The sequence below is a fragment of the Galleria mellonella genome, unplaced genomic scaffold (assembly GCF_026898425.1).
Source record: "Galleria mellonella isolate WM207_F2 unplaced genomic scaffold, CSIRO_AGI_GalMel_v1 utg57, whole genome shotgun sequence".
Classification (NCBI taxonomy): Eukaryota; Metazoa; Arthropoda; class Insecta; order Lepidoptera; family Pyralidae; genus Galleria; species Galleria mellonella.
In genome coordinates, this window is record NW_026442119.1 from 1,294,784 (window position 1) to 1,322,735 (window position 27,952).

Below are 27,952 nucleotides of genomic sequence, written 5' to 3' on the forward strand. Positions count from 1 at the left end.
GGTAAAAAGACAGGTCAGTTAGTCATATATATATATATATATATATATATATATATATATATATATATATATATATATATATATATATATATATATATATATATATATATGATAATATATTTACCGTATTTCATTATACATTTGTGTTTGCATAGCTGTGTTTCGGTTTGAAGGGTCGGATATGGCGTGAATTTACAGGGTACAGAAGAATAACATCTGAGTCCTCAGGAATGGCAACGCATGGAGGGTATCATAGGCAAAACAGTATACTCTGTTATGTCCATGGTACTGCTCATGTCTATAGGCGACGGTTACCACTTTCCATCAGATGGGCCATCAGCTTGTTTGCCATTATAAGTTGTATACAAAAAAAATGTAAGGATTACCAAGAAATAACACGAAGAAGGACCCTTGCATGTCGCTCAAATTGACCGTGTGATTGTTGACCTCCTGCGCCACCGACGACGTCTTCCAGCAGCGGTCCCTCTTCGGTAAGTACGCGTACAGCCACTTACTGATGAGACCAGCCTTCTGCATGCGATTTATCCTGTTAAAGAGTGGGAACTTAAACACATAAGATTACATTACAAGAATAACTTCATTATGACAGTGAAATTTGTATAAAAAAATAAACGTATTTCTTATACTTCCCTAAGGGTGATATTGAAATATTTTGTATTTTGCATTTCATTATTTAATTTTAGTTAATAACACTAAAATTGATAATGATACTAATAAAAAGATATAAAAATATAAACAACTACATTAAATTGCATTAAATTAAAATAAAACATATGGAAATAAAACATTCGTTGAAATCATTAAATTAATTTGGAATTTAATTAGAATTTAATTACACTGATCAAATTAAATTTGAATTATTTTTTTTTTTACAACACAGGGGGCAAACGAGCATGCGGCTCACCTGATGGTAAGTGACTACCGCCGCCCATGATCACCCACAACACCTACGGCATTGCAGGTGTGCTGCCGGCCTTTTAAAAAGGAATATGCTCTTTTCTTGAAGGTTATGTTGTCGTATCGGTTCGAGTTCGTATTGAAATATTTATGAAAATTTAAAGATCGCTTCTAATTGCTGTAGCCCACAGGGTCTACAATATACTTTATTAATTATAAACATCTTTCATAATAATATTGTACCTTTTAATCTGCTGGCAATGATCTCAAAGAAATTTTTTATCTTTAAATATATATTTTTTTTATTTTTTAATTACTTATCTCTAATTATATATCTAGATTAACTATCTCTTCTATTTAGATATTTATAGTTTATGGTTTAGTAACCATATCGTATCTTAGTAGATATAGCATTATGATGTACAATTAAATATAATTATAGAATCACCTTTTAATCTGACCGAATACCTAAATGCCAACATTAAATTATTAAATTATAACATTATTATTTATTTATGTTTACTTGTAAGAAGTATGACAATTGCAATTTTATAACTTGAAGTCATTATTATTGGCATATAGTTACCATTATATTGACATGTATTAACTAATTTATAATGTTAACTGTAATTAATTTGTAATGTTATTTTTATTTTATATTTCATATGTTATTATCATTGCTGTTATTTATTTTATTAATTTCAAAATTATAATGTAAATATTGAATTGCCATTGCTATTTGCAAGCCAGTTCGAAATTTAAATAAAACCTTTTATTAGTTACCTTCTTGGTAGCCATGTTTCGAAGTAAAAGGTCATTCCATTTTTAAATTACAAGACAGATATGAGTTTACATAGTAATTTATCTGGCCGCAAAACACGACAGATATGGATTTTCATACAACTTTTGCCGGCCGCTGTCCGTATGTATGTGGGCAGTACGGCAATTTTGATTTATCTCGATGGAGATTGTCAAAATAATGCTCACATTTCCAAGCATGTTTGAGAAAAAATTGTACCTACTCATCTCATAATCAGTATAAACACCACTTTCTGTTCCATTAAGTAGATTAAATAAATTGTACATAATTATTCCAGCTCCTTCATTCGGACTGGCCACTAACACGACAGACACGTTCCATATTCGCATACAATTTTCCGTCATTCTCCCGCGTTGTTTGTTCATCTACCACCTTATTAATAATTTCTAAACTTTAAGTTTAGAAATAATAAAATTTTTTGTCGTTTAATACAATCGAGATGGTATAATTTCTATTTTTATAAATTACATTTATTATATACCATGGTCAGGGTCGTGTGGTCCTGGCATAGAATAGGCCACCCCTTAGGGGGGAAAGGAATTGTTAGTAATGGAGACTGAGAATCCCATATACCCAACCAGGTCGACCTCCTCGCGGTTCCCCCTGGAAACTGTCATGGTTAATTCCTTATGAATTCATCATGATGGGTTAACTGGCATGTTTTCATTCTCATCTATCACCTTTCACTGGTGCTCCGCCAGCGTTAACCGTTAGCGCAGGCGGGGTTACCATACCATTTTCACCCATCAAAAAAAAAAAAATAGGCCACCCCTTCCTTTCCTATAAGTGTCGTAAGAGGTGACTAAAGGAACTTAATGGTAGAGGGATTGGCAGGAATGCCCCTTTTAAAACATCTCTAAAAGCCTAACTGCGGTTGCCAACCCGCTTGTCAAGCATTGTGACTACAGGTAACTTACTTATGGAGAACCCTTATGAAGAAAGCTCATGTTAAGCAGTGAATAGATATATAGAATAGACGGCTGAAATTATGTTGATGATCCACTATATTCTACTAAAATTATAAACGTGTTTGGATGATGATGACGATGATGTTTGATTTGTCTGTATGTTTGTTACTTAGTCAGACTTAAAAAAGCTGAATGATTTGTGTAAAATTGGATACACAAGTAGGTGTAATTTTAATTAAATATATAGGATACTTTATATACTTCAGTACGTGAACAAAGCCGCGGGATACGGCTAATTAATATCTCCATGAATAATGTATTGTTATGGCCATGTGGTCCCGGCATAGAACAGGCCACCCCTTTCTTTCTCATGGAAATTTATTAGAGGCGACGAAGACAGGGCAAAGGATAGACATCAACATCCCTCTTAAAACATCTCCAAAGTCTAACTGAGATTGCCAATCCGCCTGCCAAATATAGCAACTACTAGCAAAATCCCTCAAGAGGGAGGCTTATGGTCAACAGTGGGCAGTTAAAGGTTGTTATAATGATACATAGATATATATAACAAATAATAAAATTACAGTAATCTCTCTATGGTCTACCACACATAGACTTATATTGTGCTTATATTTCCTCATACAACTAGATATATTAATTTTTAATATTATTTAAATTTATTTAAAACGACACGTTAGGTAAAATATAATAACTGTATAGGTATCTGTTTTTTTCTTTCATTTGAGAATTTAAAAATAACTTTTAATGACATTTAAAAAATATTTTAAAATATTATCTACATTGTATCTATTTTTATTTAAATTTGATTGCGTTTTAAAATTAATATACGTTCTTTATATATATATATATTATCTGATCATTAATATCTATTTTTATTTATGGTAATTTGACACTTTGCACTGTTGAAATGTTGATCTATTTTTATGTTCTGTCTTATATATACGGTATATATATATATATATATATATATATATATATATATATATAAATAAATCACAAGCTATCATTATTGGCAGCAGCAGGATATAGGTTGAATTATATATATGGAGTTAGTATATAGGTTATACCTTGGTCTCATAATGGATATATATATAAATGAGCTCAGAGAATGCACTTTACATTTCACTCTCTCAAGCGACTTCAATACTTTCTCCCAGTAAATACTAAAATCATGCTCGAAACAATCTCTACTACTCCCAATACTTGACTATGGCGACGTTCTGTTTTTTGGATGTGACTGAGGAGCTTCTAAACAAGCTGGAACGATTACAAAATCTGGCCATTAGGTTCATCTTTGGTCTTCGTAAATATGATCACGTTTCTGCCTTTCGCAACCAGTTAAAGTGGCTTCCTATCCGACTTCGACGTGATATGCACATCCTTTCTTTCCTTTATAACATACTTAATAACCCCAATTCTCCTTCGTACCTCCGCTCTCGATTTAAATTATTACCACCACCAATCCGTCCTAAATGCTCCTGTCAAGTTCAGTCCAGGATTCTCGACCTACCTTTGTGTAGAACACATTTTATGGGCAACTCTTTCTCGTATCGAGCTGCCCAATTACGGAATAAACTCCCTTCCCACATACAAGAGAGCCCTTCAATTACCTCTTTCAAGAAAAGGTTGAAGTTACATTTTCTTTCCTTTGAGTCATAATCTTAATTTATTTATTTTTATAATTGAACTGTCAAACTTTAAAGTTCGGTTTTAAGGGTGGGATATGGCGTGAATTTACAGGATATAGAGGAATAACACCTGAGTCCTTAGGAAGGAAGTAACGCATGAGAGGTATCATGGCCGAAACAGTTTACTCTGTTATGTCCATGGTACTGCTCATGTCTATGGGCGACGGTTACCACATTCCATCAGGTGGGCCGTCAGCTTGTTTGCGATTCTTAGTTGTATAAAAAAAATCTCACTCCTTATTAATAACAGGAAGGTAGGGACTCCCAGCGGGCACAATCATTGCAACTTGTTCGTCCAAAAATTCATCTGCACCTGAAAAAAAAACGATGGGCAAATTATATAAAAATCCAATTTAAAAAGACGCAGCTCTCTCAATGTTGTCTTAATTAATAAAGCAGTTTTTTTAAGATAGCAAACAAACTTACGACCCGTCTGAAGGTAAACGTTGAAAAAAAAAAGAAAATGAACACCTGCAACACCAAGAATGTTACGTGTGCGTTACCGACCCTGAAGAAACTTTTATAACACTGCGTTTACCCATACGCGGTCGCCACTCAAGAACCTTTCTTCCCCGTCGGTTATTGGCTCTTCGACTTACTTCTTTGCTTCAAATAAAATATTATAACACTTACTGAGAGCAAAGTCGCAGGTGTCCTTGGCGAGGTAGTCTGCTCTCATGAGATACGCAAGTCGCAGCTTCCAGTCGACGATCACGTGGCGCTGCTCGCGAGCGCGGCTTAACAGATTTGATTCTGCAACATCGACCTGCGAGTTGACTTTTGACGCGATCGAATTGGGATCCTATAGCCGTCAAATGGACGTAACCAAATTGAAATCAAATCAGGATGACGTCGAATGGACGTTAGCTAATTGATATCAAATCGAGATGACGTCGAATGGACGTTACCGAATTGAAATCAAATCGGAATAACGTCAAATGGACGTTACCTAATTGATATCAAATCGGGATGACGTCGTATGGACGTTACCGAATTGAAATCAAATTGGGATGACGTCAAACGGACGTTACCTAATTGATATCAAATCGGGATGACGTCGAATGGACGTTACCTAATTGAAATCAAATCGGGATGACGTCGAATGGACGTTAGCTAATTGAAATCAAATCGGATGACATCGAATAGACCTAAAACCTAAGAACAAGAAATTACATAGAAGGAGTGATAAAATTGTCAATTCATAGCAGGCTAGTGTATTATAAAAAATATTATACGGACGTATAACCCTACCAAATTCAGATGCAACCTGTTTGCATATTTTCTACATAAACTGTATCGAATATATAATCTAGTAATGTAAAATTTGTGTGTATATATATATATATATATATTTGAGTATTAACAATTATAAATAACACCCACCTAAAATGGAAGTAGCATTCGTTCCTTTTATATCTGAAATTAATTCGGCGCCCTTCAGTAGAGCCTTGTATTTCGGCTCGTCGGAATTCTGAAAACATGTTATTTAATTTATTCACTTGAACAAGTATGTAATAAATATTTATGTGCACCTACATTATATATTTCAAATGTAAAAGTGCTTTTATGTTTATTAAAAGTTTTCCTGTTTCTAATCTACTGGTTTCATTCGAACAGTAACAATGTTGGATGTGAAAAGAATGTTAATAATGGGGATTAGTAGCCCCATTGCTAGCAATATCAGGTCGACCTCCTTGCGGTTCTCCCTGGAAACAATCGTGTGCAATTCTACTACGATTACGGGTAGGTACATTATGATTATTATTAGATGCTAAATTTCATGACTATCGGTTGAGCTGTTTAAACGCAAAAGTTAACACGCAAATGAGTCACTTTGACGAATATATGATATAAATATAACGCACTAGCTTTTACCCGCAACTTTGTCCACATAACCGGCATATGTTCACCGACAGAGATAAGAAGCAGTCTATAACACCCTCAATGCCACGTGTGCATACCAAATTTAATGGTAATTTGATAAGCCAAGCCAGTGAGTTTGTTTGTTTACATATTAGCGCCTATCAGGTGGAGGACCGCCACTCATCAAAGTGATTGGGATGGAACTTTAGTTTGCGGCGGATTGTACAATGGTGAAAATCAGCTGCAGGTATTACTCGGACTGTGGACACTCAGACACTTGGATATCAGATTTTCGGACACTAGACACTTAAGGATTTTACAATCAAAATATATACCTTCAATTCATTCTCCAAATAGGATCCTTTAGTGATCGACCAGGTGTACGTGTCACTATTCTCCAAGAGTTCAGCAATGGTCGTCACCGGCACCTCTTGTTTGGGGAATGTGAGGAACGCGACCAGGTTTCCGGAGTACGTGGTGACCACCACCAGAACTACCAACCACCACGTGCCAACGACCAAACGCCCGCTGTCGGCTCGCGGCAAGTACATACCACCTGGAAATATCACTACTCTTTAACCAACTATGTAGGGGGAAGGGATGACAGTATACCCTGTCAGGTCAACCTCCACGTGGTTCCCATCCTGGAATTGGAACCATCGTGCTGAATTCCAGATATATTCATCACGATGGGCTAACTAGCCTGCCTTTTCATTCTCACCTATCATCCCCTCACTGGTGCCCCCCGCCAGCGTTTACCGTTAGCGCAGGCGGGTTTACCATTCCATTATCATCCATTAAAAAAACCAACTGTGTAACAGCCTGTCATTATTAATTGGTTTATTGTTGAATTCGTCACTATGGGCTAACTAACCTGCTTTATCCTCATCTATCATCCCTCATTGGTGTTCCACCAGCGTATAATCAATAGCACAGGCAAGTTTACAGTTCCATTATCATCCATTAAAAAAACCAACTGTGTAACAGCCTGTCATTATTAATTGGTTTATTGTTGAAAAAAAAAATCTATCATCCCTCATTGGTGTTCCACAACAGAAAAATAGTATATTTAAAAAAAAAAACAACAACAGAAAAATAGTATATTTAGAACTTTATGCTTTTTTTAGGATATTTAGCATGGAAACAATGTCAGTATATATGGAAAAATGGAAAGTGAGAACAAAAAATAAGAGAGAGACTGTGTATGGGCACAATACAAATCTACCCATAACTTTTCATTACGTAAACGTTATGAGAAATTACGATATTTTTTTTAAGACGACCTCATTTTCCTATAATAAAGTTTACGTATACTATCCGCAATAATGTAACAAAACCTCACGTAAAATGATAATGTTTCAGACAAATGGTTCTTTAGGTAAAGGACTTTCAAATTTATGAGACAATTACCTTTCTTACGCATTTATCTTACCTCCATCGGAGCCTCTAGTGAAACTGCTGAAGTATTTTTTTTTATATAATCTAATCTTTAAAAATTACTGATGGAAAGTGGTAACCGTTGCCTATAGACATGAACAGTACAATGGACATAACAGAGTATACTGTTTCGCCCATGATACCCCCATGCGTTGCCATTCCTGAGAACTAAGGTGTTATGCCTCTATACGTAGGACTATTTACCTGCAAAACATTTCGTCGCGTTAAGTCCCGATAGTGTATTTAAAATATATCTAGTAAAAAAAAACAACGCAAGTTTACGATTTGATATAAATGAAGGAAATCGTATCAATTCAGAGCATTTTATTTAAAATTTGGATAAAAATAAAAAGACATATCTGGTAACACTGTCGTAAAATTATTTGCTATTTCAAGTGATAAAAGAAAAAACATTTAGATATTAAAATATTACCTTGTTGTAAGAGAGCCCCGTACACATACCATAGACAGTTGTGTATGGTAGCCAGTCCGCCTTGACGCGTAATCTCTTTGGCCTCATAGTACGGACTCATGCGATGCACCACGAATAGAGTAGGCCCCATAAGTATTACAGCTAGTCCTAGACAGAGCCACGTCTGAAAATTTATTTTAAAATGTTAGGTTAATGATTTACCAGAGGGAGACATTGTACAAAAGTCGTTTGCTTGGACTCATCTGTCCCATTCGTGTTTCAACGGTGAAGCAGTTGTGTTTGTAAGAAATAATAATAGTGCGTATAAGAAATTAGCTGAGAAACATATTCCCGAATTTATGTTTGTACAGCTCGAACGATAGAAGCAATTCATCAATGTAAATATTAACAGTTCCTAAGAACCTCATATACTAAAAGCAAATATCACTTGATAAAACGAATCTCATTTCGTGGCATGTTTATATATAGCTTTATACGAAGGCTAAAATGACTTACTTTGACTTGGTAACACTACCTAATAAAACTTTTGTATATTATATACATTAATTAAATTAATTGTTTAAAATCAAAATTGTTTCTACAACTAAAACTAAATAAAATACGAGTATAATAAAAAAAATAAAAACATAAGTCAAAAATGATACTTTTACTTTTTACTTCCATTCGTGTTTCTACCGTGAAGCAGTTGTGTTTGCATGGCTGTGTTTCAGTTTGGTGGGTGGGAAGGGAAGGGTGGGATATGGCGTGAATTTACAGGGTACAGAGGAATAACACCTGAGTCCTCAGGAATGGCAAAGCATAATAGGCGAAACAGTATACTCTGTTATGTCCATGGTACCGCTCATGTCTATAGGCAACGATTACCACTTTCCATCAGGTGGGCCATCAGCTTGTTTGCCATTCTAAGTTGTATAAAAAAAAACTTCATTTAGAGTCATGGTGCGTCTAGGCGTGTTCAGCCCTTTACTTAGTACAAGAAATTGAACAGTAGTAGGATGGGTATAGGAGATTAAATTTTTTGCCAATTTTATACTCAATTTTTTTTTTTACAAATAACCTTATATTTTACACCCTCTAAAGCATGTTAATGATTTTAATATCACTCTGTTTTGTTTCTCTGCATTTTTCTATTTTATTTAATAAGTCTATTGGCCGCTACTTCGTACTAAGTAGCAGGTAGTGGGCAATAGAAAGTTCGTCGAAGTAGGAAACTATGATGAAATAGGCTACTTTTCGATGACGTACCAAAATAAAACAACATATCACTTTTAAAGTTACACTTTCACAAACCCGCATTTGATACCATAATAAACATACAGACACACTGACAATAAAACAAATTTTTAAAAATTATTATTTCGACTTTTAAAAAAAACATCGCCAAGTTACAATTTTAATAAGTTAGTAAAATATCACCGAACCAGCGACTAGAGAGAGTGTTTTGTTAACTTGGACAATTTAAAAATTTATTTGTTTTATTGTAAAATAATTATTGTTTTTTTAAATTATTGATTAAATTTATTTACAAAATGAACCTACTATCAATCCTACAATATAAACAAAAACTACATTATCCACAAAAACACCCATAGGACCGATTTAATAAGCAAAAAAGACTGTCCAATATGTTGATTTTTGAAATAAATATTTTTAATGAGTGAAACATTTATTGTACACTATTATTCAATCGCTTGATAACTAGAACGGCCATATAATGGAAGTATAATATACTTACATCAGTAGTAAATGGAAGCAAAAACAACATAGCTCTGCTGAGTTCCCTCGGGCGCGCTATCAGGAACGCGTACGGCTGTGTGCTCACTGGTATCGTGTAGTTTATACCTAACAAAAGTCACAAATTAAAAATTCTAACAATGAAACAATTTCTTTCAATCTTAAGTAAGTAAATAGAGTGAAGGTACATCTATGTTATGAGATGATATTCTCGCATCATAAAACATAAATTTCTAGTTTTTTTTTTTGTTTGTAAATTGTCATAATATTGCACGCCACTCTGCTGATATTAATGCTCCTTTACATATAACTATAGTATACTCTGTTATGTCCATGGTACTGCTCATGTCTATAGGTGACGGTTACCACTTTCCATTGGTTGGGCCGTCAACTTGTTTTTGCTATTCTAAGTTGTATAAAAAAAATCATTTTGTGTTTTCTAAAACACACACAAAACTTTTACTCTCTCTCTCTCTCTCTGTGTGTACATTTTTTATTTTATTTTTATATATATATATATATATATATATATATATATATATATATATATATATATATATATATATATATATATATATATATATATATATATATACAGTCAGTTTATAATTTAAAACTGTCACTTATTTCCAACACTTAATTTGTGACTACAGCCTACTTATGCACGAACGGTATACCTCCTTTGGAAAATACTCTTTATATCTCGAGGAGATAAAAACATCGCTACAAAAAACTTCTTCAAATTCCTATCATTGAAAGAAATTAGCAGCGAATTTAAAAAAAGGGCGAGCACAAAAAATCTTAGATGTCGTAGTGTTTAGGTTATATATAGGTAGTATATATTATATATACCTACATTAGAGAGACCTATATAGGTTTCTCTAACTAAATAAGTCCAGTTCTCAATAATAATAAGAATACCTGGATTTCGGTCAGGTACAATGGTGAAGGCTGCCGCAGCTAGGGCAGCCTGACCTTTCGCCACCACTGATAATGCTAGCTGCGAGCTCTCACTCATTATCTGAAATATACCCAAATTATTTGTAGTGGATATTTTACTGAATTAGGTGTTATTTTACGGAAGTCCATATCACTGGTTATTAGAATTATTTTGTTTAATTCTGCTATCATTAGTATGCTTGCGACTGCCAACACTCGAAGATTGACTTCTATTATTAGTAGAAATTCTACGATCTTTCCTTTAATGCCTATTAGAGGCACGCGTCGCTACCTACCTAAAAAGTCAGATATTGATGTCTAATTTGAAAGGTCGTAGAACTTCTCCTGGTAGTAGTAGTAGTCAATTCTCAAATGTTGGCAGTCGCACGCGTACTAATGATAGCGGAATTAAACAAAATAATTCTAATAAACTAATCAGTTATTTATAATGAACGTGAACTGGGGGGAAAAGGGATTGTTAATAATGGAGACTGAGAATCCTATTGCTAGCAATATACCCAACCAGGTCGACCTCCTCGCGGTTCCCCCTGGAAACTATCATGGTTTAATCCTGATGAATTCATCATGATGGGCTAACTGACCTGTTTTCATTCTCATCTATCATCCTTCACTGGTGCTCCGCCAGCGTATCCCGTTAGCGCAGGCGGGGTTACCATACCATACCATTTTCACCCATTAAAAAAAAATTAACGTGAACTTTATCTATGTAGATCTGAATGTTAAAATCCCATAAGGACATATTTTAATGTATATAAATTTAATGATTACAATATAAAAAGTTGAACGTACTTTTTGAAGTAGTTTAAAAATAACAATTACTAATTACCTCTGTGATGGACTCGTTTGAGAAATCTTTCTTTATATTACTCGGCAGTAAGATTTTAATCCTGCAATTAAATTATTCAGTTTTAAATTGATTGGCTTAATTTATTATAACAATTTATTTAATGGCCGTATGATAGGAGTCACCACTCTGTTTCATTACTATAGGCAGATTTTGTTCTACAGAAAAGAGACGCCTTCAATTGTAGTCAGACCAGTTAATTTAATTTAAAAACTACTCAACCGATTTTAATAAAATTTTTGTTTAATAATCTAAGTTACAGAAGATAGTATATTTTTTAGATGTATAAAAAAAATTATAATCGGAGTTTTGAGTATTCTAAGTCTGAACCTTCTCCTTTTTTAAAGTCGGTTAAAAAACTTAAAACTAAATCAGGCGATAAATTTCAGCATATAAATGGCGCAGACATATACCTAATGGGGTATATCTACCGAATATATACTTCGACGGTCATCATGCATTTGAAACGCTTAATAATATACAGTGAACGCTCTATACGAGTATAAGCAACTCATTTGAACCAATTTACAATAAATAAAAAAATCTTATTGGGAAAAGTTGCTTATAGGGAAAAAGGAGTATAAAAATACTTTACCGTCTGGAAAATATTTTTACTTATGTCTTTTACTGACTAAGCTGAGTAGAATAATTAAAAATATAAAGAATGTTGCTTATAGAGAGGTTGCTTATATAGATAGATAGATAGATAAGTAATTTATTTGCATTACTTACAGCACACAAACAGCAATAGACACAAATGCACAGTGAAAAAAGATAAAAAAAAAGATACATGTACAAAAATTAAAAAAAAACATAAACAAAATGAGAATGCATAAAATTAGTAACAATTTTTTTTTCTTCATGCGTGTGCCATAGTAATACAAAATGGCCACAACTCAGTTTATTGCTTTGCCCTAAAAAGAGCAAAACACTGATTTTCTGTTGTGGCCAAAAGTGAGCCGCGAAGATATAGAGCATTAACGGTACCATATAACCGTGTGATTCTTATTAAAAATCAATATTTACACGTTATGGAAAACAATTTATATTCAATATTAACTCTCTTTCACAAAACTTACGAAAAATTCTTGTTTTTAGCCAACTGTTCGACAATGTCGAACATAAGCCCTCTATATCCGGAGACTGCGCCGGATTCATTTACCTGCAATATAGTCCACGGAGGGTTCTGAAAATATATAATGACCTATTAATACCTATTTCCTGACCAAACTGGAACTAATATACTATTTATATATATAAAAACATACACACATTGACACTGTTCGCCTTCTCTCATACCACACATTGAACGTCACATGTTTGCAAAATTTGTTAGCCGTAATCTTCTAATTAAATTTAATATTTTTCTTTCGCTAATTTTCTAATACTTTTTGCCGTGTAATCCTTGCATAGAATATGCCATATCCACTGGATATGACATACATAATTCCTTTCCCCATAAAGAGAGTTTTGCCGGTAGTCGCCACACTTGGCAGGCGGGTTGGCAAACGCAATTAGGCTTTTAAAGATGTTTTAAGAGATAAGAATATAAAATTATACGAGGGATCACCAGAGGAAGACTTTGTGTAAAAGTCGTTTGCTTGGGCACCTCTGTCCCATTCGTGTTTCAACCGTGAAGCAGTTGTGTTTGCATGGCTGTGTTTCGGTTTGAAGGATATGGCAGTGAATTTACAGGGTACAGAGGAATAATACCTGAGTCCTCAGAAATGACAACGCATGGGAGGTGTCATGGGCGAAACAGTATACTCTATTATGTCCATGGCACTGCTCATGTCTATTGACGACAGTTACTACGTTCCATCAGGTGGGCCGTCAGCTTATTTGCCATTCTAAGTTGCATAAAAAAAAATCCTGTTAATAGCTGCACATCGTTCTTTCTTATGCTGTGTTTTTTTTTTTTATCATTTATCTTATATTGTATTTCATTCAATTCTCATAAAAGAAAATAAATTTTCTTATTCAGTTTATAAATTTTAAACTAGATTCAATTGCAAGTAGAATCCTAAAAGGTTATATGGTACTTACATGATATGTAATAATGGGTAGCTGTTTCCCTCTAAATCCATGTTCCACGTGTGGGAACAAAACATCGTCGTACCTCATGGCATCCATAGGCCGCCAGTATCCGACCTATTCGTCATCAGCGTGACAAAACAAAACACTTCTTTAAAATTAATTCTGTTACAGGAAAATTAATATATTAACAAATTTCCTCTCGTATATTCACTATATAAATTGAAATAATTAAATTGTGTATTACAAAATAACTAATTTCAATCGTAGTACAACCATTTATTTTGATTTAAAAATTAAACTACAGAACCAATTTTGATATAATTTCTATGGGGCCGATCTGTATGTCCTTTCTGATAAAAAAAAATATTTTCCAAATCGGTCCAGAACTGATGAAGTTATGAGGTAACAAAAACATATAACTGAATTGAGTACCTTCTTCTGTTAAAAACTTGGTTTATACCACAATATAGGTTTTTCTATTTATTTGTAAAATTGGTCATAAATGGTTCAGACTGTTTAATTAAAATTATTAAATAAAAATATACAATCTAAATCCCGTGGCTTCGACTGCGTGAATTACTATAATATAAAACGTCCTATGTTATTTAATTTCATGAATACTATCATTGGACTTCATGTTGGTATATCTGCTTATGGGAAACAAGGAGAAGGATTTGGTAAGCCCCTAAAAACTATCTTGATTAATTTACGGTCAATTAACCACGATGGGCTAATTGACCTGACTTCATCCTCATCCCTGACATCATCATCTATTAATCATTGATCCCTAATACCCTGCCAATGTCTAATAGGACATGTCTATTTATCATCGCTCCCCAATACCTCGCCAATGACATACGAAGTTGTCATTTCATCTCTAAAAAAACACACCTTTTAAACTATAAGGATTTAAAATCATAATAAATTATCTTACTTGCATCAAATCGATCTTCTCTATTACAGGAGTGGTAATATTTTCTACAGCCTTTACTTCCTGCTCTGGTGTGTCGGATAGGAGTGAGTAAGTGGTACCCCAAGTGTCCGCCGCCAGCGCCCTCCACGTAGTACAGTTACCGCACTCGGCTTTAACGGCCAGATATTGCTGGCAAAAGAATAAATTAACGATTCTATCAGACAAAGACTTTGTGCAAAAGCCATCCACAGAGGCTAACCACTTCGGTCCTGTGTTCTGCTACCAAATAACTGTACTTGCTATGTTTCCATTTAAAAATTTTACAGTAAGATTGTAGGACACAGAGCTATTACTCCTTATTAACTTTCAAACAAGCTATCAGTCCGTCTAGCCGAAAACAACACCCATCGCCGTACCTAATAGAGAATGTACCTATTCTTCATTTCATTTCATTTATTCAATAACAATCACACAATTGTGTTTGAAATAAGTTACAATATTTTATAAACTAAAAATTAAAGAAATAAACAATAAAGTGAATAAAAAAATAATACAAAAATAAAAAAAATAAACACAAATTGATAGCTTATAATAGATATTAGATAAATTACTTGTCGTAACAAAATTAAATTACTTGTCAAACACACAATTAATAAATTCGTCTAAACTATTAAATAATTTTTTCAACAAAATAGCTCTTAGCTTAGTTTTGAAGGTATTGAAATGATCAGTGATTTTCATATCAGTGGGCAACCTATCAAATAATTTGACTGACTGGTACAAGGCACATTGTTTTGCAACTCGAAGTCTGGGACAAAAAGTATTTACCAACTCTTTTCTTCTTGTATTTAATCTTAATTAATCCAATAGCATCCATTGTCAGTAATCATAATTACACATCATCATCGTCATATCAACTGCTGAACATAAACCTCCCCCTTAGGGGTTCTGACAGTAGTTGCCATGCTTGGCAGGCGAATCGGTAACCGCAGTTAGGTTTTCGAGATGTTTTAAAATGGACGCCGCTGCCTATCCTTCGCCCTCCTTTAGTCGCGTCTTACGACACCCTTGGGAAAGGAAGGGGTAACCTATTCTATGCCAGGATTACACGGCCATACTTACACAGCTTCTAGAAAATTAATTTATACTCGTGTAGTTACCTGCATGTGTTTTAGAAGCATATTTCGTCTTTGAATCTTAGTGGGCCTGATAGCTTCCCACTCCTCGTCGGAGACCTGGGCGGCTATGTCGAACTCGTCTTGAATTGCTGTATCCAAAGCTGATATGAATGCACTCATCATCTCTTGACTGTAGCACAATATACCATTCTGAAAGCATTGTTATAATGTTATAAATTTTAAAGCAATAAAACGTAATAAATAATCAATCAAGCCAGTAAATTACCACTCTCCATCAGGTAGGACGTCAGCTTGATTGCCATTCTAAGTTGTATAAAAAAAAACATTATAGTCAAGAACTCTCAGTCTTTTGGTTACTCGTTCTCCATTCCCAGAGTATCCCAAACACTTCATTCAATTTAAATTAAACATAGTGTTTTATTTTTGCCATTTGATTTTTATTATGTCTGCCATTATCATCATCATCAACATCATTTTAGCCATTATCCGTCCACTGCTGGACATAAGCCTCCCCCATAGACTGTCTGCCATTAATTGCATTTCATATTTGCTATTTAAGATTATATAAACATACTCGTGTTGCCAGATGTATTTCTGATAGCATATCAGAAACACGACCTAATTTAAGCCTAATTTAAGACATATTATCAATATTTTTTTACCTTACATTTAGGATTATCATCTGTAATATTATAAAGGAAAGCTATATTCTCCCCTTCATACAAAGTGTTGACCAGGTTAGATAAGTTTCCATTATGACGGTTTGTATCTGAGAGGACGTACAACCACTGTGCCAGAGTATGTGACATGGACAACTCCCTGGCCGTGTCTGACATGGTTGTCATCACATCAGAGGTTACTATCGCTATAAAATTTTCACCTGAAAATAGAATATGATAAAACATTTCTTACTTTCAGGTTTTTTTAATAGATAGAGTGATTCAAGAGGAAGGTTTATATGTAGAATATATGCATAATATTGTAGAGAAACACTGGTAAATTTAGAGGTTTCTAATGTGATGTCATAAATAAACACATTTTTTGCGCTTACATTGCAAACGCTGGCTGAACTCCACGAGATAAATCAAAATAATGTACTACAGTATTGTACACCTTAAAAAGGTCAACAAAAAAGTCCACGATGGTATATGTCTATCTCTTAAGGATAACCCACAATAACCATTTTTTATCCTTTACATTTTACGGGAAAAAATGGCTTATTTACAAAATTATTTTAAGCAATACAGCAATAATTTTTATCCAATTAAGTACCTTAATTACATTGTCTATTTAATATAGATCAATATGACCTTTTACAGCATGTAATTTTAATGATTATTTCCGAAGATATTACAGATTTAAAATGCAAGGACATAGCGGTGCAGCATTGCATCCGTGCAAAGCCGAGGCACCCGCCTCGGCTTTGCTAGTTAACATTAAGTCAATGTTGGTATGAGCTATTGTACTGTTCAGATATAATTTAAGATTGTGTTCCAAAAAAACAGTTATTTTGGTTTAAGAACTAAACTGCTGAACTGATTTTGATAAAAATTCTATGGGACCAAACTGTAAATATATCCTTTTAGATGAAAAAATAATTTTCCAAATCGACTTATAACTGACGGATTTATGAGGTAACAAACATAAAAAAAGACAATCGAGTTGGGAACTCCCTTCTTTTTGAAGAATAAAGATAACAAGACAACAGCAAAAGACAAATCGTTTTCAGAGATGAACATGTGATTTGTCTTTTGCTTTTAAATTGCTTTTAAATCATACCAAATCTCATTAGATATCAAACAACAAACATTTGGGGACCTATATAGTGGAACAGGTCGTAAAACTTCTACTAATAATAATAGTAGTCAATCTTCGAGTGTTGGCAGTCGCACACATACTAATGGTAGCGGAATTAAACAAAATAATCCTAAAAAAAACCCTATTACTTGTACATATGTCGAACATACAAAAATAGAAATGCCGAATAACAGTAAAGAGATAAATAGGCAAAACAATGACATGCAAGTGCCATATCGCTGTAGAAGTAGGGTTTTTTTTGATGGGTGAAAATGGTATGGTAACCCCGCCTGCACTAACAGGATACGCTGGTGGAGCATCAGTGAAGGGTGATAGATGAGAATGAAAACAGGCCAGTTAGCCCATCATAATGAATTCATCAGGAATTAACCATGATAGTTTCCAGGGAGAACCGCAAGGAGGTCGACCTGGTTGGGTATATTGCTAGCAATAGGATTCTCAGTCTCCATTACTAACAATCTCTTTCCCCCCGTAGAAGTAGGGTTATATATAAAAAAAAACTCACCTATGTATTTGACAGGTAATTTGGATAAAACACGGTATATTTCTTTGCGCCTCAAATATTCATTTACCTCGTGCTTCATCTTGAACACCGTGACTGATATGGACGGTACACTATCATCCTCAATTTGCAATGTCAGAGCTTGCACCACCCGAGACACCATGTCGCGACCTGTTGTAAAAAATTCATATTTCATAAAATCAAAATATCCATATCTTTAGACGACGGTTACCACTGTCCATCAAGTGGGCCGTCAGCTTGTTTGCAATTCTAAGTTGCATAAAAAAAATCCATAATATTTTTTGCCATGTGATCCCGGCATAGAATGGGCACACTTTCCTTTCCCGTTGGAATTATAAGAGGTGATTACCAGAGGGAGACTTTGTACAAAAGTCGATTGCTTGAGTACCTCTGTCCTATTCGTATTTCTACCGTGAAGCAGTTGTGTTTGCATGGCTGTGTTTCGGTTTGAAGGGTGGGATATGGCGTGAATTTACTGGGTACAGAGGAATAACATCTGAGTTCTCAGGAATAGCAACGCATGGGGGTATCATGGGCAAAACAGTATACTCTGTTATGTCCATGGTACTGCTCATGTCTATAGACGACGGTTACCACTTTCCATCAGGTGGGCCGTCAGCTTGTTTGCCATTCTAAGTTGTATAAAAAAAGGTGACTTAAGGAATTTAATTTTCGAGGCATGGTTAGCAGCTTCTATCTTAAAATATCACCAAAACCTGCGAAACCAAAAACTGCGGTTGCCAACCCCTCTACCAAAGGGCCAACTATTGGCAATGTCAATCATCATCTTCATTTAAATATTAAAATTTACAAAAGATCTCCCATAGTATTCACGAAAAATCAGAGCTAAACATAACCTGCACATAATCTATCAACGTCAATAATAGATACCTATAGGTCTAAAAAGGAATTGTTCGCAAACAATGGATTTTATGCTAAAATTTAAGAATAACGTTGGCTAATAATATGAGATATATATACAAACGATGATTATTATGTATCATGCACACATTCTTACATCATAACATATATTCTATTTACATCTTATTTATTTATTTATTTATTTATATATTTATTTATTTATTTATAGGATTACCAACATAAGATACAGCTAGACATTTTAGTACAATACACTGGTAGATTAGATCTAACTGTTCTTACATTTATAGACAACCACAGCATGCCTTGTGTTTGACAAACATTAAAATGGAATTAAATTATTAAATGTCATTATATATAAAATATAAAATTCTCGTGTCACGGTATTTATTACCAAACTGCTTTACCGATTTTTATGAAATTTTGTGTGCATATCGGGTAGGTCTGAGAATCGGCCAACATTTATTTTTCATAACCCATATTAATAAGGATGACCCATCACATTTTTTTTTATTTTAATTTTATTTTATTATGATTTAGCAACGAAAAATACGTACAACTTCAAATTTTCACCCTTTTATGATCAACCCCTATTTTTTAATCGTGATTTTTATATGCCGCAATATGGTTGTAAGATGACAATCGAATATAATGATTATAGTACGATAAATTTTCATGTATAGTTCTAGAAATAATGTATGTGGTAAAACAACGTTTGCCGAGTCAGCTAGTAATGTAATATTAATTACTAGACGTTTCCTGCGGCGTTGTTCGCTTTTATGTAGTTCCCGTATATCATTCTTATTGGAACCCTTCATAAATCCGGTTTTATATTGTATTATATACTTAAATGATAATTATGTACCTAATACCTTCATAAAGTTTCAGCCAATGCAACTACTGATCGGTTATTTTATAGCATTTTATATATGATTCTTTAGATTGATATAACTTTTTTATTTATGAACCGGACTGAAATAAAACAAACACTAAATTTTAAGTGGAGCAAACTGGAACGTATTAGTGAAAACCGCATTCAAATCGGTTAAATAGTTCTGAGATTAGCGTGCACAAATGCACAGACAAACACAAAAATTCTAAAAATCTATCTATATAGGTTGTATTGCGTTCATAGAGCCCCCCTATAATAGTTTTTATTATATATCCTCCATGTACAGACAGCGATCAGTTACGATTTTATTATATGTATTGATAATGGTTGTTCTGTATTATAATATCCTGTTCCGTGTGGTCCCGGCATAGAATAAATAGGTCACCCCTTCCTTTCCCGTGGATATCATAAGAAGCGAAACTAAGAAAGAGCGAAGGATGGGCAGTAGCGTCCCTGCTAAAGCATCTCCACAGCCTAACTGCAGTTGCCAATCCGCCTGCCAAGCGTGGCAACTTTTAGCAAAACCCCCCCAAGAGAGAGGCTTATGTTCAGCAATGGACAGTTAAAGACTGTTATGATGATGATTATATATATGATGATAATATGGTATCGAGGGGGGGAAGGGATTGTTAGCAATAGAGTTTGACAGCCCCATTGCTAGCAATATGCCCTATTAGGTAGACCTCCACGTGGTTCCCCCTAGAAACCATCGTGAACAATTCTTGTTGAATTCGTCACGATGGGCTAACTGACCTACTTCATCCTCACCTATCATCTGTCATTAAAAATATCATCATTCATTAAAAAAATATGATATCGAAAAGGTTAATGACCTTTTCTTCTGTCACTAATATCTAGAAGAAACCAATATATACCTAGATATAGAAGCGGTATCGATATTACCTATCCCTAAACAAGAAGTGTTTATAAGGCATTAATTATTTTATTTATTTATTTTAAGGTCTTGTTTTTAATATTTATAGTACATAGTTGTAAGGTATGTGTATATAATATTTGTAATACTTAATTTAATTTATTCCCGTTTATTTATTTATTTAAAGCAAACAGACAGCTATACCAACACATATAATAATTATACAAATAATATTTTAACAGCCATAAAAGTTTGCACAAATATATAAAACAAATGAAGCAAATATATAAAAACAAACAAATATATAAAATGAATGAAAACTACAACAACATTGTAAATAATATCACAGAAAGTAAATCTGAATTCCAAATTAGGTGATGTTGTTGTCACTTCCAGGACTCTGATAACATTTGCTGGAAGTAACGTGACATAAGATGGCGATGTCCTTGCTTAGAATATGGTTTCCCTATACTTCCTCTCGTACGTAAGTATAGTGATGAAATGAAATGACAATATATCACGATTTCTTATCATCATCGAAATATTGCGTGAGAATCTAACTGCATATTAAGGGAACTAAGCGTATACACAAGCGTATAATACAAAAGACGAAAAACTCATACTAAAAACTTGTAACAATTGAGTCTGGTACGAATCAAAACGAAAATAGGTACTATAACAGAAAAAAAAGGAATAAAACAACGATGAATATAATAGTGTAAATAATTATAAAAAAAAGAATATCGACTATATGGCCAATAACATTAAAAATATATTTAATACCATGCCGTGTTTTTGGAGGGAGATCTGTGCTGTAGTACTATTTTTTCTTAATTGCTCTGTACAAGTTTACTTCGTGACATAAATTCATGATTTATTTTAGGGCTCGACAATGGGGTTCATTATTAACGTAGTGTATATTTTTTTAATTTATTTGGTACACATAACAGGTTACTATTGGTGTTCGTACACACGGCATGATGAAACTGATGTTGTTTGTTTCATCATGCTTTATTCTATTTATATCACAAGATGCTACAAATATTTATAGGATATATGTAAATACAGGTAATATAATATTATTACAAAAAAATGTAGTGTAAAATAATACACCTGTAGAAATACAAATAACAATAAAATACTTTTTGGAATTATTATTTTCTATAATGCCCCATTTAGAATATTTGAAAACAATATAATTATCGGAGTAAGTCTATTGTATACTTTTACCCACTACTTCGTACGCGTGGATTTCAGAAATAAGAAAATAAATGATCTAGAGGACATATTAAGATAAAACATACAACTGATTTTAAGTTTTATCTTCAGTAATGCCCGAATAAACATACAGACTGACAATTAGACAAAAAATGTTTTGGAATAAATGTTTTAGTACCTATTGGTCTGATTGAGACCCCTCACACCAATTTCAATAATATTAAGTACATTGTCTTCGATTTACACATAGTAATACATTATTTCGTCTTAGTTGGATACCAGGAAGTACATGAAAAAGAATTTACAACAAATGAACCGACAAGACGTATAGAAAGACAAATATAAGACACAAGAAAAAATGCGATTTTAATCTATTTAGATAAAATTAATATAGGTAGGTCCCGCGGCAAACAAAATAAAAAAAAATCATTTTAAAATCGTCAATGACGCAATATCATGTGACGTATAAAAAAATTCAGTTCACCCGTTGTTGCCTCTTTATCTTGCTTTTGTAATTAATTTTATAATTATTTTTGGATATACATATAATATTAATCCTTGTAATCTGTGTTATCCTTTAAAGGGAACAATAAGGAGCTTTCATTCATTCAGACAGGTGAATTTGGAATTTTCTTTTCGAAGTCACCTAATATAATTTAAAAGGACGGAAAAGGATTGTTAGTAATAGAGATTAAGAAATCCATTGCTAGCAATATACCCAGCCAAGTCGACCTCCTCGCAGTTCTCCCTGGAAACTATCATGATTAATTCCTTATGAATTCATCACGATGAACTAACTAGCCTGTTTTCATTCTCATCGGTCATCCTTCACTGGTGCTCCGCCAGCGTATCCCATTAGCGCAGGCCATTTACCATTCCATTTTCATCCATAAAAAAAATATAATTTAAAATTATACTTCACATAAAAATCCGACTTCAATCGTGGCAAAACCAAAAGCAAACCAAACAAAAGTTATTTTAATTTAAAAACTTTGTTAAAATTTAACTTTAATATTATTTCTAAAGAACCAATCTGAAAGTACATCCTTCAGATAACAAAAATCCAAATTGATTTACAAATGAGGAAGTTATTACGTGATAAACATAAAAACACCTCCTTTTTTAGAAGTCGGTTAAAAAGAGAAGCTCGATAAAAGAGACTCAATAACTCAATCGTATAATATATCACCATTAATATACCATGTCTTAAAGCTGGGAAAGTAACAGCGCTCGTTAATACAAATGGAGGGCTTTAGACAGGAGTAAGGGCAAACATAATCACAACTAAAGGTAAGGGAAATTTTTAATGGATGATAAAGGAATAGTAAACCACCCGCGCTATCGGTATAAACTAACGGGGAACCAGAGAGGGGTGAAAATGACAACGAGACATTCGGCTAATTGTGATGAATTCATCAAGAATTTATCACGATAATATCTAGAGAAACCGCGTGGAGGACGACCCCACTATTCCTCATTACTATCTCTTCTCCCCCCGGAAAAAGATTGGTAGTAATGAAGTGTAACAACTCAATTACTAGTAATATGCCCTCAGACTATACCTCGTCTGCGTATGCTGATAGCACAGAGGGGGTTATTAATTACCAACATTATCAGTAGTTGCCACTCTTGGCAAGTGGATTGGCAACCACACTTCGGCCTTGAAGAGGTTTTAACAAGGGCACTGCTGTCCATCCCTCGCTTACCTTTAGTCGCCTCTTACGGTACCCATGGGAAAAGAAGGGTTTGCCTATCCTATAGCCGGGACCACACGGCCATTAAAAACATAATTGCTACTAATAACTTACTCAAAGTGTCGTCATGCAATATGGCCGCTGATTTCCACTTAAATGCCCTTGTAGTCCTCAAATCGAGGAGTATCTGCGGTAACTCTTCACCAGGTTCAGTGTAAGTGACGGTGATAGCTGCGTTCAGTGGGAGCCGTGGACAGTCCACCTCTGTTAAGGCAAATAGAAGTAAATCCTCTTCTTCCGTTCTGGAGAATAAGGACCATGTATCTTCGCATGATGCTATACTGAAGACTGCTATAAAACCTGATGACAAAAACGATATATTATACTTGCAGTATTACAACTTCACCTAAGGTCGAGAACTTCTAAGCTGCTTACATTTTACACGAAGGCTACACCTAAGGTCGAGAACTTCTAAGCTGCTTACATTTTACACGAATCTACCATGACTTACTGAACGTAGGCTTTAAAAGCCCCCCGAAATACGAAGCGACTGACATTTATTTTTAGATGATCCACGCATTAACTTGATAAATTCCAAGATTTGGGCTTTGAATCAAGGCTTTTTGGGCATAGTCAAACGTTATCCAACTAATTTGTAGTACTAATATTAATTTCTTAATATTTATTTGATAATCATTATTTTGTTTAATTCCGCTACCATTAGTATGTGTGCGACTGCTAACACTCGAAGATTGACTACTATTATTATTACCAGAAGTTCTACAAATTTCCATATTACCCATATATCTCCAACTACCATTTCGTCCACGCACATTTTGCGACCTCGTGTTTTACCTCTAAATGAGGCATCTTTAGGCAAATTAACAGATTACTGCCAATAATAATGGTAGCGGAATTAAACAAAATAACTCAAATCAAGTAACCAGTGATATAGATTACCACAAAATATTTTTTTTATACCACTGAGGTGGCAAACAAGCATACGGCCCACCTGATGGTAAGTGGTTACCGTAGCCTATGAACACCTGCAGTACCAGAGGTATTACGCGTGCGTTGCCTAGTTTAGTAAAATATTAATATTATTTTTGTGTAATTAAAAATGACAAACAAACATACGACCCGCCTGATGGGAGGTGGTAACCATCGCCTATATAGACGTGAACAGTATCACAGAGTACATTGAATATGAAGTGCAATAGAATTAGAGAATTTATATATATATATATATATATATATATATATATATATATATATATATATATATATATATATATATATATATATATATATTATTATAAAGAGGTAGATTTCTCATTTCGGTTAATGCAATTAATAAGCGGTCACTCAGTAGACAGCCTTATAACGAGAAGGATGGTACATACATTTTGCTATTGGACATCAGCAAATTATGTTTTGATCGAGCCAATTTCTTTGTTTATATTTTCATTAAATTCTATCGAAACAAACTGTACATGTACCTTTCTTAAGACTGATTGTAGTCCATGAGAAATAATGTACAACGACTCCGCCGTGCTTGAGGTCAACCCTTGCCAGCTCCTTGATGTAGTCCTTCAGGTCGTCCAGTATAGACTGGTATTGTTCGCCGAGGTACTGACGATCTAGTACTACGGCTAATAAAAAAAAATGTGAATATATTCATAATCTACCTACCTACCTATCTAGGGGGAAAGGTATTGTTAGTAATGAAGACTGAGAATCTTATTGCTAGCAATATACCCAACCGGGTCGACCTCCTCGCGGTTCTCCCTAGAAACTATCATGATTAATTCCTGATGAATTCATCATAATGGGCTAAGTGGCCTGTTTTAATTCTCATCTATCACCTATCACTGGTGCTCCGCCAGCGTATCCCGTTAGCGCAGGCGGGGTTACCATACCATTTTCACCCATAAAAAAAAACCTACCAACCTACTAATATACTACCTACCGGTACTATACTATACCTACCTACATATAATCAGAGAAAAGCCTGGCATAGTATAGGCCACCCCTTCCTTTCCCGTGAGCATCGTAAGAAGCAATTAAGGGAACTTAATGGTCGAGAGAACAGCGTCCACTTAAAATATCTCCAAATATCGCCTTTTATACCTTTGTATGTTATTATATATTATATATATATATTTGTTTATTTTGTTTTAATCATGCTACTATATTTCAGTTGAATTGTTTATATGTTATTGTTTATTTTTATGTTTTTGTTGCAATAAATAAATACATCCAGGTCACGCAGAAGAAGTAATGGGTAAAAACTAGTTAGGTATAACTACACGTATACCAGAGGGAGACTGTACAGAAGTTGTTGGCTTGGACACCTCTGTTCCATTCGTGTTTCTACCGTAAAGCAATTGTGTTTACATGGCTGTTTCGATTTGAAGGCTGGGATATGGCATTGAATTTACAGGGTACAGAGGTATAACACCTGAGTCCTCAGGAATGGCAACGCATGAGTGGTATCATAGGCAAAACAGTGTACTTTGTTATGTCCATAGTACTGCTCATGTCTATAGGCAACGGTTAACACTTCTGCTAATCAGGTGGGCCGTCAGATTGTTTGCCATTCTATCTTGAATAAAAAAAAAATACGTAATAATTTACGTCAATTATCTGCACAGTAACAACCCACTGACGTCAACGGCTAACAAGCAATGATATATCTTTCTCCCTGAATTCACTTGATCTCCAATCAGCAAACACATTGATTATCATTACTTTCCAATTTTCATTTTATTTTTTCTTTTAATCTATATATTTAAAAGAGTATGAATGAATGAATACGAGTGACCTACTGTCTGACTCATATATCAACGTGCAGCCAAAACCGCGGATTCTAGAATTGTGGAATTTTACAGATAGGTTCTTTATACAACGTAAGTGAACAATAAGGAAGTAATTTTGAAAAATCAACCCCTAAAGCGGTAAAATGGGTGTTGAAAGTTTGTATGGAGTTTCGTCAGTTTAAAAGTTAGATACATGAAGTTTTCTATTTAAGGTCATAATTCAAAACGTAATGTGCAAGAAATGAAATATCAAACGCCAGCAAAGTCGTAAGACAAAGCTAGTTTCTTAAATAATTTGCTAATAAAGTTAATGTTTACAAATAAATATTATTATATGTGATGTTGGAACAAAGATAGTGTAGTACCTATACTATATACCACATCAGCCATTAACTGTCCACTGCTGGGCTAAGCCTACCCCTATGTATAGTAGTTTTGCCTATAGTTGCCACGCTTGGCAGGCGGGTTGGTAACCACAGTTAGGCTTTGGTAATATTTTAAGTGGGACGCTGCTGCCGCAGCATCCCTCGACTACTAAATTCCCTTAGTCGCCTCTTACGACACCCACGGGAAAGGAAGGGCCATTCTATGAAGGGACCACAAAGCGAGAATATATAGTATAGGGAGACAAATATTTCAGAAATTCTTTAAAAAACTTCTCGCATCAACTTATCTTAAATATCTTCTACATATCGACTGGTGTAGTTTTATTAGAATTGTGTTATATATTTATAGATAGGCAAGAATAACATATTTATTCTAATAGCGCAGGTCGGAGGGAAAGGGATTATTAACAATGGAGTTTGACAGCCCCATTGCTAGCAATATGCCCTATTAGGTCGACCTCCACGTGGTTCCCCCTGGAAACCATCATGATCAATTATTCTTGAATCCGTCATGATGGGCTAACTGACCTGCTTCATGCTCACCTATCATTCTTCACTGGTGCCCCGCCGGTGTATACAGATAGCGCAGGTGGAGTTACCATTCCATTATCACCCATTAATAGCGCAGGTAAAATTTTTTAAAACTCAGTATCTTATTTTGTACCATATTCGGCTACCTGTATTTTGTTTTGTTATTCCACCAAAAGTTAGTAAACGGAAATCAAAATCCAGTACACACAAACTCGAGTCAATTCAGAAAGATTCGTTTTTTAAATTCGCTCGATCAGGAATCGAATTCGAAACCTCATTTATGGAAAATAGGTAAATCAAGGCTTATAAGTACCTATTATTTTTATGATAAATATAATTATATTAGGTTACGTACCTATCGATGCATTCGCAGTTATCAATGATGGGAAGTCCTCCCCTAATGCAGGTACGAAAAGAAATACACTGAACAACCATAATTGCATTTTGCAATGACACAAACAATGTGCACTGTCCACCTTCCAAATATGAAGTCCTAGTCATAATTCGTAGAAAAAATTAACGGATTATAACAGAAAATTCTCTAAATAATTAGTAATTTCATTAGCTATCTAATTAATAAAGTGAGCACAGGTGGGCATGTTA

At 34.2% G+C, this 27,952-nt stretch overlaps 1 protein-coding gene across 2 annotated transcripts in view; it reads right to left on the reverse strand.

Annotated features, from left to right (window-relative positions):
* The window catches only part of LOC113509686 (ionotropic receptor 93a), a 28,198-nt gene extending 246 nt beyond the window's left edge, over window positions 1-27,952 (reverse strand). Inside the window, exons 1-18 of one of the 2 annotated variants that reach the window (XM_052899380.1) lie at window positions 27,705-27,952; window positions 25,113-25,265; window positions 23,728-23,973; window positions 18,039-18,206; window positions 16,378-16,595; window positions 15,737-15,904; window positions 14,598-14,765; window positions 13,673-13,777; window positions 12,706-12,812; window positions 11,609-11,669; window positions 10,744-10,843; window positions 9,824-9,930; window positions 8,089-8,251; window positions 6,554-6,774; window positions 5,739-5,826; window positions 4,989-5,108; window positions 4,590-4,668; window positions 387-531 (exon numbers count right to left, since the gene is read on the reverse strand). In XM_052899380.1, the coding sequence (XP_052755340.1) occupies window positions 423-531; window positions 4,590-4,668; window positions 4,989-5,108; window positions 5,739-5,826; window positions 6,554-6,774; window positions 8,089-8,251; window positions 9,824-9,930; window positions 10,744-10,843; window positions 11,609-11,669; window positions 12,706-12,812; window positions 13,673-13,777; window positions 14,598-14,765; window positions 15,737-15,904; window positions 16,378-16,595; window positions 18,039-18,206; window positions 23,728-23,973; window positions 25,113-25,265; window positions 27,705-27,792 (2,469 nt within the window). In that variant the 5' untranslated portion in view covers window positions 27,793-27,952 and the 3' untranslated portion in view covers window positions 387-422. Of the gene's footprint in view, window positions 1-386; window positions 548-4,589; window positions 4,669-4,988; window positions 5,109-5,738; window positions 5,827-6,553; window positions 6,775-8,088; window positions 8,252-9,823; window positions 9,931-10,743; window positions 10,844-11,608; window positions 11,670-12,705; window positions 12,813-13,672; window positions 13,778-14,597; window positions 14,766-15,736; window positions 15,905-16,377; window positions 16,596-18,038; window positions 18,207-23,727; window positions 23,974-25,112; window positions 25,266-27,704 lie in introns of both variants that reach the window. The other variant, XM_052899379.1, reaches the window with a different exon arrangement.